The sequence below is a fragment of the Quercus robur genome, chromosome 5 (assembly GCF_932294415.1).
Source record: "Quercus robur chromosome 5, dhQueRobu3.1, whole genome shotgun sequence".
Lineage (NCBI taxonomy): Eukaryota > Viridiplantae > Streptophyta > Magnoliopsida > Fagales > Fagaceae > Quercus > Quercus robur.
The window spans coordinates 56,151,756-56,167,143 of record NC_065538.1 but is presented as its reverse complement, the minus strand read 5'-3'; the positions used below and the strand labels follow the sequence as shown (position 1 = coordinate 56,167,143).

Genomic DNA, 15,388 nt, shown 5'->3' with positions numbered 1-15,388 from the left:
AATGTGTTGTATGATAAATAATGGTGATTTTGGAATATATTATTTTATTGTGTAGAAATATTATTATAATGAGTAGAATAAGAAAATAAAAGTTGGAATATTGGGAGTGTTATAAAATGATATGGTATAAATGATAAAGTAAATTTTGAGATGGTAAAATAGAATTGTTTACAAATTTCGGATGCAAATGCTCTTATTAAACAAGTCGGATCAGTGTTCATCTATTCAAGACATTGGGCTTAATCTGGGCCTTAATCCCTCATTTCCTCCTTCATCCAAATCTCAGGACATTTGAATTGCGCCTCTTTCTATGCAGCCATATTTTTGGATAAAAACTAAAAAAAAAAAGTAAAAAAGAAAAAGAAAAAGAAAAAGAGATTCGAAATGCTTAATAGTTAAGTCTAGTATAGCATTTCGAATCTCGTGTGGCTTTATTTATCTTCCGCGAAGAAACATTTAAAAGTGTCTCCATTTTCCTTCGCAGTTAAGCAAACCGAACACATTCGATTCGATCCGAACCCCGACTCCACAGACCCGACCCGAGCAAAACCGGGTTTCACCGTCGTCGACAAACATGATCGTGACGAACACTCCGGCGGCGGACCTCGCCCTCACGAACCTCGCTTACTGCTCGCACGCCGATCTTCATGGCTTCGCCATCCCCGGCACCAAGCTCTACCTCGCCTCCATCGCCGATTCCTTTGTTCTTTCTCTCTCATATCCTTTTCTCTCATTTCTTACTGCTCTGAAATTTTGTTCCATCGTGCACATTTCCAATTCTGATCAACCTTGATTCTGATCCTTTATAGTAGAATTTTCTTGCACAAGCTAAGATTTGCCATATCTTATTTACTTAGATGTAAATCAGAAAAGTCGCTTTTAGAATTTGCTCTGAAATTTGTTGATTTCATGCATAACTAAGATTTGCGTGTAATTTTTGTTAAGATTGATGGCTTTTTTTTATTATTCTTGTTTTGGTGGCCTTAACTAAGAGTTGATGATGATACTGCTCACGAGAGCGTACGAAATGGCCACATAGCTCTAAATGCGATTCAGCGTCGGCATGCCAGGGTTTCATCTGGTGATACCATATCGGTTAACAGGTCAGAGCTCATTCGATTCGATACCACCACAACCACCGCCGCCGTCTTTTTTTTCTTCGTATTGTTTCTAATTGTTGTGTGTTGTTTGTAATTTGTTTTAGATTTATTCCGCCGGAGAATTTCGACCTGGCATTGCTTACACTTGAGTTGGAGTTTGTGAAAAAGGGGACTAAAAGTGAACAGGTTATTATTGACTTTCAGTCAATAATCTTAGTTTTAACTTCATGGAGGGTTTTATTTTATGCTTGAAAAATTGGTGTTCTCTTTTTTTTTGTAGGTTGATGCTGTTTTGCTTGCTGGCCAGCTTAAAAAGAGATTTATGAACCAGGTAGAGTTATATGTTTATGACTTATTGTTCCATTTTGTGTTTGGTAATATTACTTGGTTGCCCGCGTTGGCTGTAATTGATTGAGGATTTTGAAATAAATGGGACTTTTTAGGTACTTGGGGGTTTCTCTTCTGCTACCTGAATTTGCGCTTTAGCGTTGTTGTTTGATCACTAAATGCTAATAAAATGAAAAGGGTAATTTGATCGGATGGCTAAAAAGGTGAGTCGTGTTTAATGATATAGAAATGTAGTTAGTCATGAGAAGCAACATTGCCATTTTGTAACTAGCTGAGATAAGGAAGTTGTGATGGATGGAAAGTAAGATTGTAACAGATAGAATTAGATATGTAGTAATTGGTGAGAAGATGAGGGTTGAAATTATTGTGGAAGAATAAGAGTTCCCATGGATGGTTATTGTGTTAAACGAAGCCATCAAGTGTGTTCATAAGGAGGGGATTTTTTTTTTTTTTTTTTTTTTTTTTTTTTTTTTTTTTTTTTAAGTTAAAAAGCTATAAGACAAGGGGAAGGAAGGCTGAGCAGATCATGGATCCATGAAGTGGGAGTTCACATAATTTTGTTAGTAATTTGAACCATTTCACTTGAAGAAGCTGAGTGGTAGGAAAGGATTAATGGAGGTTAGCAGTCTTGTTGAGTTGCTATTTATTTCTATTTAACTGTGTGTGAGCCATGTTCCCAAAAAAATTGTAAATATTTAATAAATGTTGCTATCACATGATTACGTTAAAATCAAAGTTCTTGCCTATTCAAATTGATGAAATTTTAGTAATTAACTGGGGTCTTAAGCAATTGTATTTGAATCTTTTTGATTGCTGAAAATAAGGATGCTTGCTTTATACTTTAAAAAAGAAAAAAGAAAAGAAAAAAGAAAGAGGAAGCTTCTATATCTTCTATGGTGAGTGTAGGAGGGAAGAATGGCTTCTGCTATTGCAATATGAGATTTATTCATAATTTTGATGATTGGGAGATGGAGGGGGTCTATTCTCTAATGGATTTGTTTTATGATAATCCGCCCTTTGCTGGAGGTGCTGATTGTGTGATATGGATACTGAATAGCAATGGTGTTTGATCATATTATGAACATTTTAGAAATGCTAGCTGGAAGCTTCTTACAAGAAGATGCATTTGGTCTAGTTACGTGCCTAAGAAAGTATCATTCTTTGTGGAGACAGCAATATTGTATAAAATTTTGACCATAGACAATCTTATAAAGAGGAATATACCATCGGTCAATTGGTGTTGTATGTGTAAGGCAAACAATGAATAGGTGGATCATCTTTTGCTACACTGTATTGCCAACAATGATTCAGTGGATTTCCTTTTGCTACCCTGTTAAGTTGCCCAAAACTTATGGTCATTTCTTTTATCAGCTCTTGAGATGCGGTGGGTGATGCCCTAAAAAATAATTGATGTATATTGTTGCTGTAATGGGATGTATGGGAGACATAGGAATGTTTATGTGGAATGTAACCCCGATATCTTATGTGGGTGTTTTGGAGGGAGCAGAATTGCTGAATTTTTGAGGGTGTGGAGAAATCTTTTATTGAGCTTGAGTGTAATTTTTTGGGCAGTTTATGTGAATGGCCTACTATGCTTTGGGGATCTCTTGAAACATGTTAATTGAGTTTATGGATCATTTTAAGGTTATGACTGCTTTTGAGCTTTTTTTTTTTTTTTTTTTTTTTTTTTTTTTAGTTTTAATTCTTTTAATAAAAGATTCTTTATTACTCACAAAAACAAAAGAATGGTTCTATTTCAAGCCCCCCCCCCCCCCCCCCCCCAAAAAAAAAAAAAAAAAACCCTCCGAGAGAGAGAGATGAAAAAGAAGGAAAAGCTACGTCCTAGCATGCTTCTTGCCCCACCTTTTTTTTCCCTAACAGGAAACATATGAGACTTGTATTAATGTTGCCAGTGTATTTATAGGTTTTGCCTGCCTTATTTTCTTCCTAAATCTCTTTGGATGATATCACTTCAAGCTGTGGATTATTGTTCTTGTTATATGCAGGTAATGACAGCAGGGCAAAGAGTGTCCTTTGAGTTTCATGGAAATAACTATATTTTCACAGTCATTCAAGCTGCCGTAGAGGGGCAAGAAAAATCTAGTACTATTGAAAGAGGGATGATATCAAGTGATACATACATTGTCTTTGAAACATCAAATGCGAGTGGAATAAAGGTATATTTCTGTATTTGATTGTGTACTAGTCTTTGTACACACACATATTTTTTTCTTGTTTTGAATTTTTTCTTATTGGGAAATACACTTGCACTAGTGGGTCTTGAACTCATTAACTCGCCCTCCACCTTGTTCTTACTAGGAGGAGATGCCATTTGAGCTAGTGCTCATTGGCTTCTTTCTCCACTTATTCCACTAAGCTATCCTACACTGGTTAGGTTTAATTATATTGAATTGGTGATGAGTTTGCTATCCTAGCTCTTGGGCATGGGCATAATATGCTTTGCCTATCAGTGGTGAACTCCCTTGGATTACCTAGCAACTAGTTCTGGCAGGTGGCTCATTTGCTCTTTAGGTTTTGCTACCTAGATGCAAATTCAAAGGGCTCTTCTTTAGAAAAGTTCCCTACAATATATAAAAAAAAATGGTTTGCTATCCTAGAGTTTAATATAATAATACAAAAAACTTTCTATATACATAATGCCATTGACAAAACTAACTTCAGGTATATTGTTTGATTTTAATGAAAAATTCTTCCATCATTTGTTTGTTTGCATAATTAACAAATCAATGCTATTAGATTGGTGGATTCTGTACCTGATATTTCTTTTATGCTTAATGCATGCTGGAGAAGGTGCTGCCATGACAAATCAGTCAAAATATCTTTTACACTTGCATCTCCCCTTAATTATTTACCTCCTCCTCTGTTGAACAGAACATGATCAGTGTAGCCTGATAAGCATTTATACAGATCACAGTTGCTCAGAGTAATTATAGGCTGATCAATTTAATGTCAAACATTAAATTCAGTAACTTATATTTTGACTTGCAGATAGTCAATCAGCGTGAGGCAGCCAGTAGCAACATCTTCAGGCAGAAGGAGTTTAATCTTCAATCACTTGGTATAGGTGGCCTAAGTGCAGAGTTTGCAGATATATTTCGAAGAGCCTTTGCTTCGCGTGTTTTCCCTCCCCATGTGACAAATAAGTAATATTTTCAATTTGTCATTTATGCATTAATTCTTCTAGTCTGTTTTATCTCCATAACATGCTCTTACCTGGAAATTTCTTCATCTTCTAGATTGGGGATTAAGCATGTGAAGGGTATGCTGCTTTATGGGCCTCCTGGTACCGGCAAAACACTTATGGCTCGTCAAATTGGAAAAATGTTGAATGGAAGGGAACCAAAGGTTTGTATTTGGTTTATTTTATTTATATACTTGTCAGTCTTTCTCCAGATGATAAAACTTATAGATTTATGAGGCTAACACCTTATCATTTTCCATCTTTAGAATTAAGATTTTTTTTTTTTGCCTTCCCCCCGTCCCTGTAAATGAGAGGGAGAGTTGAGCCATTGAAAGGTTTTTTTATTTTTTTTATAAGTAAGAACCAAAGAAAGTTTTAATAAATGTTTCTTGTCGGTAACAATGTAGTAATAGTAACTATAAAGACAAATGATTTTGATAATATTTTTAGACCTTGATGAAATTATAACTAGTGTTTTCTCAAGGCTCATAAGTTTGTATTCTTATTTACATGGCCTGCTAATCTTATTACAAATTTTAGCGTTGTCATTTTTACTTTGCAGTGAGCAAAGAATTGATTTGTTCTGTACATTTTGTTTATTGTAATTCCATAATTTCATTGACCTAAAGACTTTGAGTCTTTTAAAACTGGTCTATGAAGTTTCAAAACAAGCATCTAATGCACGAAATTGAGTAGAATGAAACTTTTTAACTATCTCTAGGTTGGTATGTTGCAGTTGAATTGGTTTAGTAATTCAAAAAACAAATATCAAATGTTTAAGATTATTTCTAGTCTTGTTTGAGCATAGACCATGAGTTCACTTACTATTTGACTGACATTGATTGAACTTTATTCCATAGACATACAAATTTATCCTGAAATGATGACCACGATGAATCGCACTCTTTTTCTTTAATTTGTCAAGCAGAAATGCTTCTCAGGCACATGATTGACACAAAATCTCATGAAGATATATCTTATATGAGAAGGCAGGCAGCGTCATCTCTATTTTATTTCCTTGCAAAATAAAACCTAATGCACATCCACCCATCCACATTTGGTTATGCCATGGTTTAAATATCAATAGTCACTGGGTCTTTTGGTGTGCTCAATTTTCATTTGAGTATATGCTCACTTGCTAGTGCATACTTTTCGTTTTGATGCTGGAACATTGTTTTCAGGTTCCAAAGCTAACTAAACATGTTTGAATGCTTTCTATTATAGCAACAAATTATTATTAGTATTCTATGCTGTTTTAATTACTTAATGTTCATCATTGTGAAGACGAAGTAATTTTTTATCAATAAAATTTCTATTACTTAAAAAAACAAATAAATTATAAGTATTCTATGCTTCACATTCTATAAGATGGTGAAAATCTATTCTTGCAGTTGATGGACCATCTTTTTTTATTTTTTACCCTTTTTGTGACAAATTGTTATAGATTGTTAACGGCCCTGAAGTTTTGAGCAAATTCGTTGGTGAAACTGAAAAGAATGTTAGGGATCTATTTGCTGATGCTGAGAATGATCAAAGAACTCGAGGTAAGGGAGATATAGCAGGTGTTTTCCTAGGTTGGTCTTTTGGTGATCACTAATGCCGTCATGTTCTTTTCCTTTTCAGGGGACCAAAGTGATCTGCATGTCATAATTTTTGATGAAATTGATGCTATTTGTAAGGTACATGATTCTTCAAATATTTGTTGACATTTTTTTTTCCTGCCAGTAGATTGATAGTGACATCAACTTGTTGCTTTTGACGATTAGCATAATTGGAAGTACTTTACCTTGTTTGTCCTTTGAGATATATATATATATATATATGCATGTATGTATAGTTAGTTGGTTAGTTAGTTAATTAGCATTTACCTCTGACTGAATCTGTTATTCTTGAACGTCCTGGAGTGTCATTTATTTGAATATCTAAGGTGTGCGGAATCTATAGATTAACTTCCTTATGCGGTTAGAAATGCTTTGTATAGTTTCATAACTCTTTATGTTGTCTTAATGAACAATAATGACCATTCCAAGAATTGGGACCCTGAGTCAAAGAATCATCCTAAGTGACATAGTGCTAATAAGAGTTGTAGATGAGTAGGCCTTTGAACATAAAATATATTTATATATGCGTATGTATATATTAAGTTGAATCCTAGTTCCCTTCTTGACCTCTAAGCGAACATGCTATTATTAGTATGATTTTAAAAGCTACAGCACAAGAACACATTGGTAACACCTACATGGTTAGATTTCCACCTGAGGTCTGCATTGTTTAATATGTCAAAGAAACAATGTCAATTTTTAGATTTAAGGTTGTCTGGTTATGTAATCCAAGTTTTTTAGCAAATGGAAAGAGCTCAATGCATGTTCTCACTTTGCATGTGCAGTCAAGAGGTTCAACTAGAGATGGTACAGGAGTTCATGACAGTATTGTGAACCAGCTTCTTACAAAGGTTAGTTAGAGGTTCAATTGCTTTTACAAACTTGCAAATCAGAGTGTTTCTCTGCTAATAACTAAAAGATTATTTACTTTTCAGATTGATGGTGTGGAGTCTTTAAATAATGTCTTGCTTATTGGAATGACCAACAGAAAAGATTTACTTGATGAAGCCCTTTTAAGGTCTGTTTCTCTCCCTCTTCTGTGTTGCGTAACTGTCCATGCAACCTTAAATTGTTTTATGTCATGAAAAGCATGGATAGCAACTCCTAGTTAACATTGATGTACGTAGGTTGTAGCAACTACTAGTCAACATTGGACTCTAAATCAAAGTCCAGTAAATTTTATTTATTTATTCTTGCCAATGACCTCTAGTTCAAACTGCACTTCCTCGTAAAATGCGAGGTGGAGGGTGAGATCATGGGTTCAAAACCTGTTGGGTGCATGTGTAATTACTAAATAAAATTCATTTATTAATTTGTTTATTCTTGATTTATAGACCAGGACGCTTGGAGGTTCAAATTGAGATAAGCCTTCCTGATGAGAATGGTCGCTTACAGATTCTTCAAATTCATACAAACAAGATGAGAGAGAGTTCCTTTCTTGCTCCTGATGTGAACCTTCAAGAGCTTGGTATGTCCATTAGTGAGATATGCTTATGATATCTACTTATTCATCTATTATATGGCTGAAGTGACTGTTATATGGGGATACGATTATATCTAAATTATATTTGCCACCAGGTTTTGATTCGAGTTGTGTGTGTCTATATATATATATATATATATATATAAATTTATAATATATTGAGAACATAATCTATACTAGAACATTCTTTAGGCTGGCTTGGATAGTCAAACTCATGAAAAGGTATTGCAGTTGTGTGGATCTTAGAAAATTAAAGTACCAAATGATTTATAATTCAATTTAATCTAATATCTCCCTTAGACCTAGCCCCAAAAAACCACACCCTTAATGATTTTATATGTTACAACCAATTGTTATGTGGTGAAACTTAAGGATATGATATTTTTTATTATTTTTTTTTTTTGGGGGGGGGGGGGGGGGGGGGGGGGTGGGGTGTTTCTTAAATTGTTTCTTACTTTATTATACAAATACTTTTGACCATGTGTTGAACGTTTAAGTTGTTGCAATGTTTTGGACTCTAGGAATGATAGATGAAGGTCTTGGTTGATTCAGATATCTATTTTTGTGAGTGCAGCTGCTCGTACGAAAAACTATAGTGGTGCCGAACTTGAAGGTGTTGTAAAAAGTGCAGTATCTTATGCTTTGAATAGACAACTAAGTCTTGATGATCTCACCAAGCCTGTGGATGAAGAGAGTATAAAAGTTACCATGGATGATTTTTTGAATGCACTTCACGAAATAATTCCTGCATTTGGAGCCTCCACTGATGACCTTGAGCGGTGCAGGTATAGTTTTGAGCAATTTGAAAATGCTTTTAGCTTTCAGATTTTACTTATTTATTTATTTTTAACTCACATCACATTGTCATGCTCAAGATAAGTCTTCCTTTTGAGATTTTAATAATTTTGACTTAAATCCCTTTGTTGTGGAATAGTTTATGTTGCATTGCATAGCATATATGACTAATTTGTTTACTATGTGAGAAATTTGGGATAATGATATTGTTAGCTGTCCAAAAAATTGGGTAACAAATGGTATTCTGTTTCTGCTGGAAGCTTGATTCTATTTACTAACATGATTTGTAGACTGAATGGCATGGTGGACTGTGGTGAGCGAAATAAGCACATTTATCAAAGAGCTATGCTACTTGTGGAGCAAGTTAAAGTGAGTAAAGGAAGTCCGCTTGTTACTTGTCTTCTGGAAGGCCCGAGTGGCAGGTATGCATGGTTTCTCTAATTTAATTGACTTTGTTAATTGCATCTTTTTTGAATATTACCCTTTTTGGACAGTGGTAAAACCGCACTAGCAGCTACCGTTGGCATTGACAGTGATTTTCCATATGTCAAGATAGTAAGCTCCTTGCCCTATATTTTGGATATTCTATCTTGTTACTTTCAAGGAATTTTTGCAGTCTCTTCTACTGTCCCTTCCATTTATACCTATTTCTAATTTTTGCCATTTTTTGGGTAGGTCTCAGCAGAAACAATGATTGGTCTTCATGAAAGCACTAAGTGTGCACAGATTGTCAAGGTTTGTCAAATGCAAAGGCCCGTTTGGAAGCAGTATTTAAATTATAGTTTCTAGTATTTAAGTACTGAAAACTGTGGGGTCCAAAAAAGAAAGTGTTTGGTAACAATATTTTGCAAGTAGTTTTTAATCAGTCTTCACTTTAGGGGATTTAAGTGCTGAATTTTGAGAACACCTCGGGCAGTTTTAGTTTTGAGCAAAAGTTTTCAAAGTTAGTATTATTAAGATAATAAATTTTTTTCTTATGTATTCCTCTCTCTCTCTCTTTCTCTCTCCTCTGTTTCTGTCTGTCTCTGTCTCTCTCTCTCTCTCTCACACACACGCACTGTTTCTGTCTGTCTCTGTCTCTCTCTCTCTCTCTCACACACACGCACACACCGTAGAACTCTCAGAGATGGCGGTGGAGCACCATCCCAAGCGTTGCTGTGGTGTCGGATCTGGGTATCCAAATCTGGCCGCTGCCTCTCTCTGTTTGTCTCTCTTGCTCCTCCCTCTCTCTGTTTGTCTCTCTTGTTCCTCCCTCTGTGTGTTTGCATCGGATCTCAGTTGAGAACTGAGACTGGGTTGTGATAAATTTTTATTAGATGAATATTATTACCAGTTTAAGTGAAAATCTCTTGCCAAACAGACCAAGTTTTGTTTTGGTTGAGAAAGCATGTATTGAAACAGAATTTTGCAAAAGCCTTTGAAAACTGAAAACTGAGAACTGGTTTCACTTACCAAACAGGCCCTAAGACTTTGACCATTCTTCGTTGCATTTTAAAAGTTTTTTTTTCCTCCTTTATGGGATAGAACCAGTTCCTAGTCTAAATTGAGATTTGATGTATCTAAGACAAGTTTATACTGCACTTGCAGAGTATCAATTATTTATTGTCTATTTACACTAGAAAGATATATACTTTTTAATGTTTTTCTTTGGTTTATGTGATTGGGAGGAAATTCTGAAGCCTTATTTATAATGATATTCTTTAATAGGTGTTTGAGGATGCATACAAGTCACCATTGAGCATCATCGTCCTCGATGACATTGAAAGGTAAATCCACTGATGTGAATCGAATGAAGCTGTACTACTTTTCTCCAGAACAACACCCCACCCCTCTCCTGGTGCACGTTTTTCATATATTAATGTTAATGAACAACTTGTCTTAGATGATTTTACTGTAATTGTTGATGCAGGTTATTGGAGTATGTTGCCATTGGGCCTCGTTTTTCAAATATAATCTCTCAGACACTATTGGTCCTACTCAAGCGGCTTCCTCCAAAGGTTTTTTGTTGTTCTTTGTCTTTATTGGCTGGACTGGTTTTATAATTTCCTATTATATTATTATCAGTGAATTTCATGAAGAATAATTCTTTATTCAAATTGTATAATTGTAAGGGGTGGATATATTTTTTTTATAGGAAAAGTAAACGGATGCTCTAAAGGCATTGGTTTAGGAAACATTTATAAATACTTTTAATGCGAAAAGAAAAAGTATTTAATTTTTTTGACAGCTTTTTATATTTTCCATAAAAGTGGTATCAAAATTTTCCTAAATTGGTCCATTAACAAATGTCCTAAGGGCACCCGTTAACTAGACTCTTCATTTATATCTGAATTGAGTGTAATTCATAGGATTCTATTCACCTTTTCAAGATATGTCAGGTATGATAAGATACACAAAATCTGGAAGTGAATAATGATAAATTGATGGGCAAATAAATGACATAAGATGTTCTGCATTGGGTGGTTCACCATCTGTTGAGGTAAATATTTGATGTAGCAGAACTTATGAAATAAAACTTTTCACTAGGAAATTTTTTCTACTTGAATAAACTTCCCAAAAGACTACTTTCACTGAAAATCTCCAATTTTTGAACAGGGAGAAACGACTTTCAACCAATTGAGTCCTTGATGTTTTTTACCAATTCACAATCCTGTAACCACCCTCCTTCCCTGTGATGTAAATGCAGTACCTTTTTGGGCCACATCATATATTTCTCTCCCTGTCATTTGTACCACAATCTTAAAATCATGTAATGCCCTGTGCTGGAGTGTGCGAGCTATCCAAAATAATTAAATAATGTGATTTCTTATGCAAAATTTTTCAATGAGCATGACACAATGACAGCAATATAGGTACATGTTCAAATGCGTCTATTCTGGTCAGTGAAATTCTCTGCATGATGCAACTGTTTTCCTTATTTTTTTTTTAAAAATAGATTGAAAGAATTAGTGGAAGTTTAGTATTCCCTCTATACCAATTTGAATGTCAAAGACCTATCAAAATTCAAAACAAAAAACCAATTTGAATGTCTAAGTTTGACATGTCACATATTTAATGAAGAAAGAGCATGCACTCTAGCCAAAATGCCAAAAGTATTGATTGTTTTTTGAATTAGTAAGGGGTAATATGGGAAGGTTTAGGTATAAATGCTTGGCTTTTTATTTCTTTTTTTAGTAAGTGTGCACTTATTTTGGGACGTTAAGGAAAACAAGACACTCAACATCTCATGGAGGGGGTATGTAATTTCTTTTGGAAAAAATGGTGGCTTTATCTCAAGTTAAATATTTAAACTTGGTAAGATGTGAGGCTGATGAGCTCTATCTCAACTGACACCTCCTCCCCTCATAAGAGCAAGTAAGGTGATTAATCCTGTACTCTAAGGGCAGCTTAATCTACTGGGCACCTACGCCTCACAAAGCAGAGGTCACTAGTTCGAATCACCTATTTCCCCCCCCCCCCCCCCCCCCCCCTTAGGGAAAAGAACATATCAGAAAAATTATGCAAAATTGAAATGAAGGTTAATATTATTATTATTTTTACACCTCAGGTTCAAAATATTTTGGTTGATGTATCATGTATGATTTGGATCATAGGCAGTATGGAAATTCCCTCTCTATGACCGACTGTAGTCATGTGTTATGCATGTTGGTAGTTACCAAACCTATAGAACTAGATATAAATTGTTCACAAAGATGTCAATGGTTTCAAAGTGGTAGCAATTGTGAAATCCAATTTTAAAATTGTTATATTTTCTTTCTGAACTATGGTCATGCTATCTTTCCAGTGACATATTGAATATGTAGTCTCCACTCTTCAAACCCTCTTAGACACACAACTTCGTTGAGTCTTACCCAGCATGAATGAGGAAAAAAAAAACAATGAATTCATTGTAGATTACAAATTTTGAAAGTGTAGATAACAGAGTGAAAGGATGAGCACAGGTTCTATCCCTTATATACTCTTTTTTGGGAGCTACATATATGCATAAAATCATAATGCTATTTGATGTACTGGCGGAAGCAGGTCTGGTCAATTGTTTGGGACCATTCAGCCCCATATTGTCACCATCACTGGCTGTACAAAGAGCATTCATCAACAGCCTTATGTGTGATATTTTCTGATATCTTTGGGACATGGTTTTCCTTTAGTAGTTATGTGATATCTGACTTGATGAATGGTAATTTTCTGACCTTCCTGAAGTTCTCATTACTAGTTCATTTTGTGTGCTTTGTTGTCAGGGGAAAAAACTTATGGTCATAGGGACAACAAGTGAAGTGGGCTTCTTAGATTCTATTGGTTTTTGTGATAATTTCTCTGTCACTTACAATGTTCCTACATTGAAGACAAGTGATGCAAAGAAGGTAAAATATTTTTGTTGTGGTTCTGTACTTCTGTTCTTGTCCCAGAAATATGAGTAATTGTGGTATTCTTGTTTTTCTGGTTAGCATCAATTTCCATCAATGCTAGTAAATTAAACAAAAGGAGCTAAAGAATAGTGTCATTGTGGTTTATGTAATTGCTTTAAGAGCCTGACATTTACTGATTTTTGTCTAGTAGTTGTGCACTTGCTAAATTGGACACGAGGATGGATGGTGTGGTAATAGTACACTTCTTAGGCTGAAATGGTCAAATTGCCCTTTGTATATTCTGGCCTGTATATTTTGAAGTATTAAATATAATTTAGGAAATGCTGCATGGATTATCAGGAATGCAGGGCTGGAATTGAAAATTTTGCATATCATATTTTAAACTTTTAAGTGGGAATAATTTAGCCTTCTTTTCTTTTTCTTTTTTTATTTTAGAAATATTATTGGCTGGGGTCGGCAGTAATGCTGAAATGCTTATGCATTGTGCAAGGAAAATGGAGTATATGATTCACCCCAAAAATAAAAATGGAGTATATGCCTAATGATACATCTAAAAATGGTGCTGATGAGTTGTTTTATGGTTTAACTATGATAAGGCAGTCTGTGTCCATTAATAAATGGGTGTGTTTATTTCACTTTCATTGTGGTAGTGAAAGAAAGCTGCCATTTAGGGTATGTTTGTAAGTTGACTCAGAAATTGTGAAATCTGTATGTAAGGCTTTTACAATTGGAGGTTGGTAAGAATTGATTCATGATTTACAATGCTGGGAAACTAGGGAGTTACTTCCAGTAAAAATTCCGATAATTTCTCTGCTAAACAGATGTTTGGACTGATCAAGTGGTTTGTGGATGTCATTATTTCGATTCTTTCCTTGCTTGGTAGTCTTTTGGAGTCTGGATGAATGTTACGACCCTCAAGTTCATTTCATTACATATATTTCATGAATGCTGAAAGGAAATTTATATTTTAACAAACATTTAGCTTCAAAGTTCAATGTATTTTAATCTACTCTTTTTCATCTCAGGTGCTAGAACAGCTGAATGTTTTTGCTAATGAAGACATCGATACAGCTGCAGAGTCCCTGAATGATGTAAGCTTATACTTGATCAGTCTTTTGTAATATTCCTTGGGGGTCATTTTAATTTATATTTTTACAACACACGTCTCTCATAAACTCTGCCTTTACCAATCAAAGAATGGATTAAGAGAAACAAAAAAGAAAATTCTCCCATCTCATGAAATCATAATACTTTCCCTGGAAACTTTACAGTAACTAGTTTAATCCATCATTTGTGCTTGTACTTGTTTACATGAAGTTGACTTGTGTAAGTCATGATAGAACCATACTAACTGAAGAGTAAATATTCTGAACCTTGGATATTGTCAATTGTCTTTTCTTTTGCATGGTTTGTTACTGAAGAAATTAGTAGTATGGAAAGGAACTTATTATTATGATCACTCACTTCTTGCTTCTTGCTTCTGTTCAATTTCTCCTCATAGATGCCTATCAAGAAGCTCTATATGTTGATTGAGATGGCAGCCCAGGGTGAACATGGTGGAGATTCTGAGGCAATATATGCTGGCAAAGAGAAGATTAAGATCTCTCACTTTTATGATTGCCTTCAAGATATTGTCCGATACTAGTTTCTTCACAATTAGTTCCGTACAGATACTACGAAGCAGAAAATCATTCTCTCTTATTGTTTCTATGTGGTGATATTTTGTATTATTATTATTTTCTTCTTGTGAGGTGTGGTTTTCTCTAGCTTTTAGGCCTTGAAAACAGAATTTTGTAAATTTCTGCAATGTATGAGAATTGAGAACAGAGAGGACGATTTGAGAAACTACTGTTTATTTTTAGAATTTCCATATTTTCAGTGATTGCCTTTTCTTTATACTCGTGGTCCAATCAAATCTCTAATATATTGCCTCTCTCTCTCTAACTCCTGCTCTAATAATTTCCGTCGGTCACTGAAGGAGAAAAAGAGTGGTCATGGTAAGAAATCCATCCAATGCTAGTAGTAGTCACAGCCGATTTGTTTCCAGCTAAAATCATACCTCGTGAGGTTAAATATGAAATCTAAATAAGCACCCACATTCCTGTGAGAAGGCCCTCGTAAGACATTTGTGTCCACTGCTATTATTTATGATTTTAGAGGTGACTTTCAGTTGGTTCAATTGACAAACTTTGCTATCATCATCATATTAGGATATAAATATGCCAAAAGTCTTGTAATTCAATATTCTATTGCTTCCAACAAAAATGTTTTGAGGTTCAAAATTTTCTTCTCCTTCACTATTGAATTATATATATATCAACAATAATTTTTATCAAATATATATATATATATATATCAATAATAATAATAATAAAAAGATTTCCTATGATTTTTCACTGAATTAATGAACTAAATATATGTATTGAAAATAACGATCATAACAATAAAGAATCACCCTATAATTTTGGCCATCTCTATTTTAAAGGTTTGTA

At 34.6% G+C, this 15,388-nt stretch overlaps 1 protein-coding gene across 1 annotated transcript; it reads left to right on the top strand.

The window, feature by feature from the left end:
* The first annotated feature begins 402 nt into the window (after window positions 1-402).
* Window positions 403-14,792, top strand: LOC126726387 (vesicle-fusing ATPase-like). The gene is made up of 21 exons (XM_050431637.1): window positions 403-717; window positions 1,008-1,103; window positions 1,205-1,286; window positions 1,381-1,431; window positions 3,455-3,625; window positions 4,458-4,612; window positions 4,706-4,814; window positions 6,095-6,194; window positions 6,274-6,329; window positions 7,037-7,102; window positions 7,187-7,269; window positions 7,586-7,719; window positions 8,309-8,519; window positions 8,820-8,951; window positions 9,024-9,084; window positions 9,205-9,264; window positions 10,237-10,295; window positions 10,439-10,526; window positions 12,768-12,890; window positions 13,922-13,987; window positions 14,398-14,792. Exons 1-21 carry the CDS (start codon window positions 575-577, stop codon window positions 14,539-14,541), a joined length of 2,190 nt encoding a protein of 729 aa, XP_050287594.1. The 5' UTR covers window positions 403-574; the 3' UTR covers window positions 14,542-14,792.
* Window positions 14,793-15,388: the final 596 nt, after the last annotated feature.

Bases quoted from the DNA above. Each gene is read 5' to 3' on its own strand.
- LOC126726387 (XM_050431637.1), top strand. From the start codon at position 575: ATGATCGTGACGAACACTCCGGCGGCGGACCTCGCCCTCACGAACCTC. The intron at 1,104-1,204 runs GTCAGAGCTCAT...AATTTGTTTTAG, and splicing joins GATACCATATCGGTTAACAG to ATTTATTCCGCCGGAGAATT. The intron at 7,720-8,308 runs GTATGTCCATTA...TTGTGAGTGCAG, and splicing joins TGTGAACCTTCAAGAGCTTG to CTGCTCGTACGAAAAACTAT.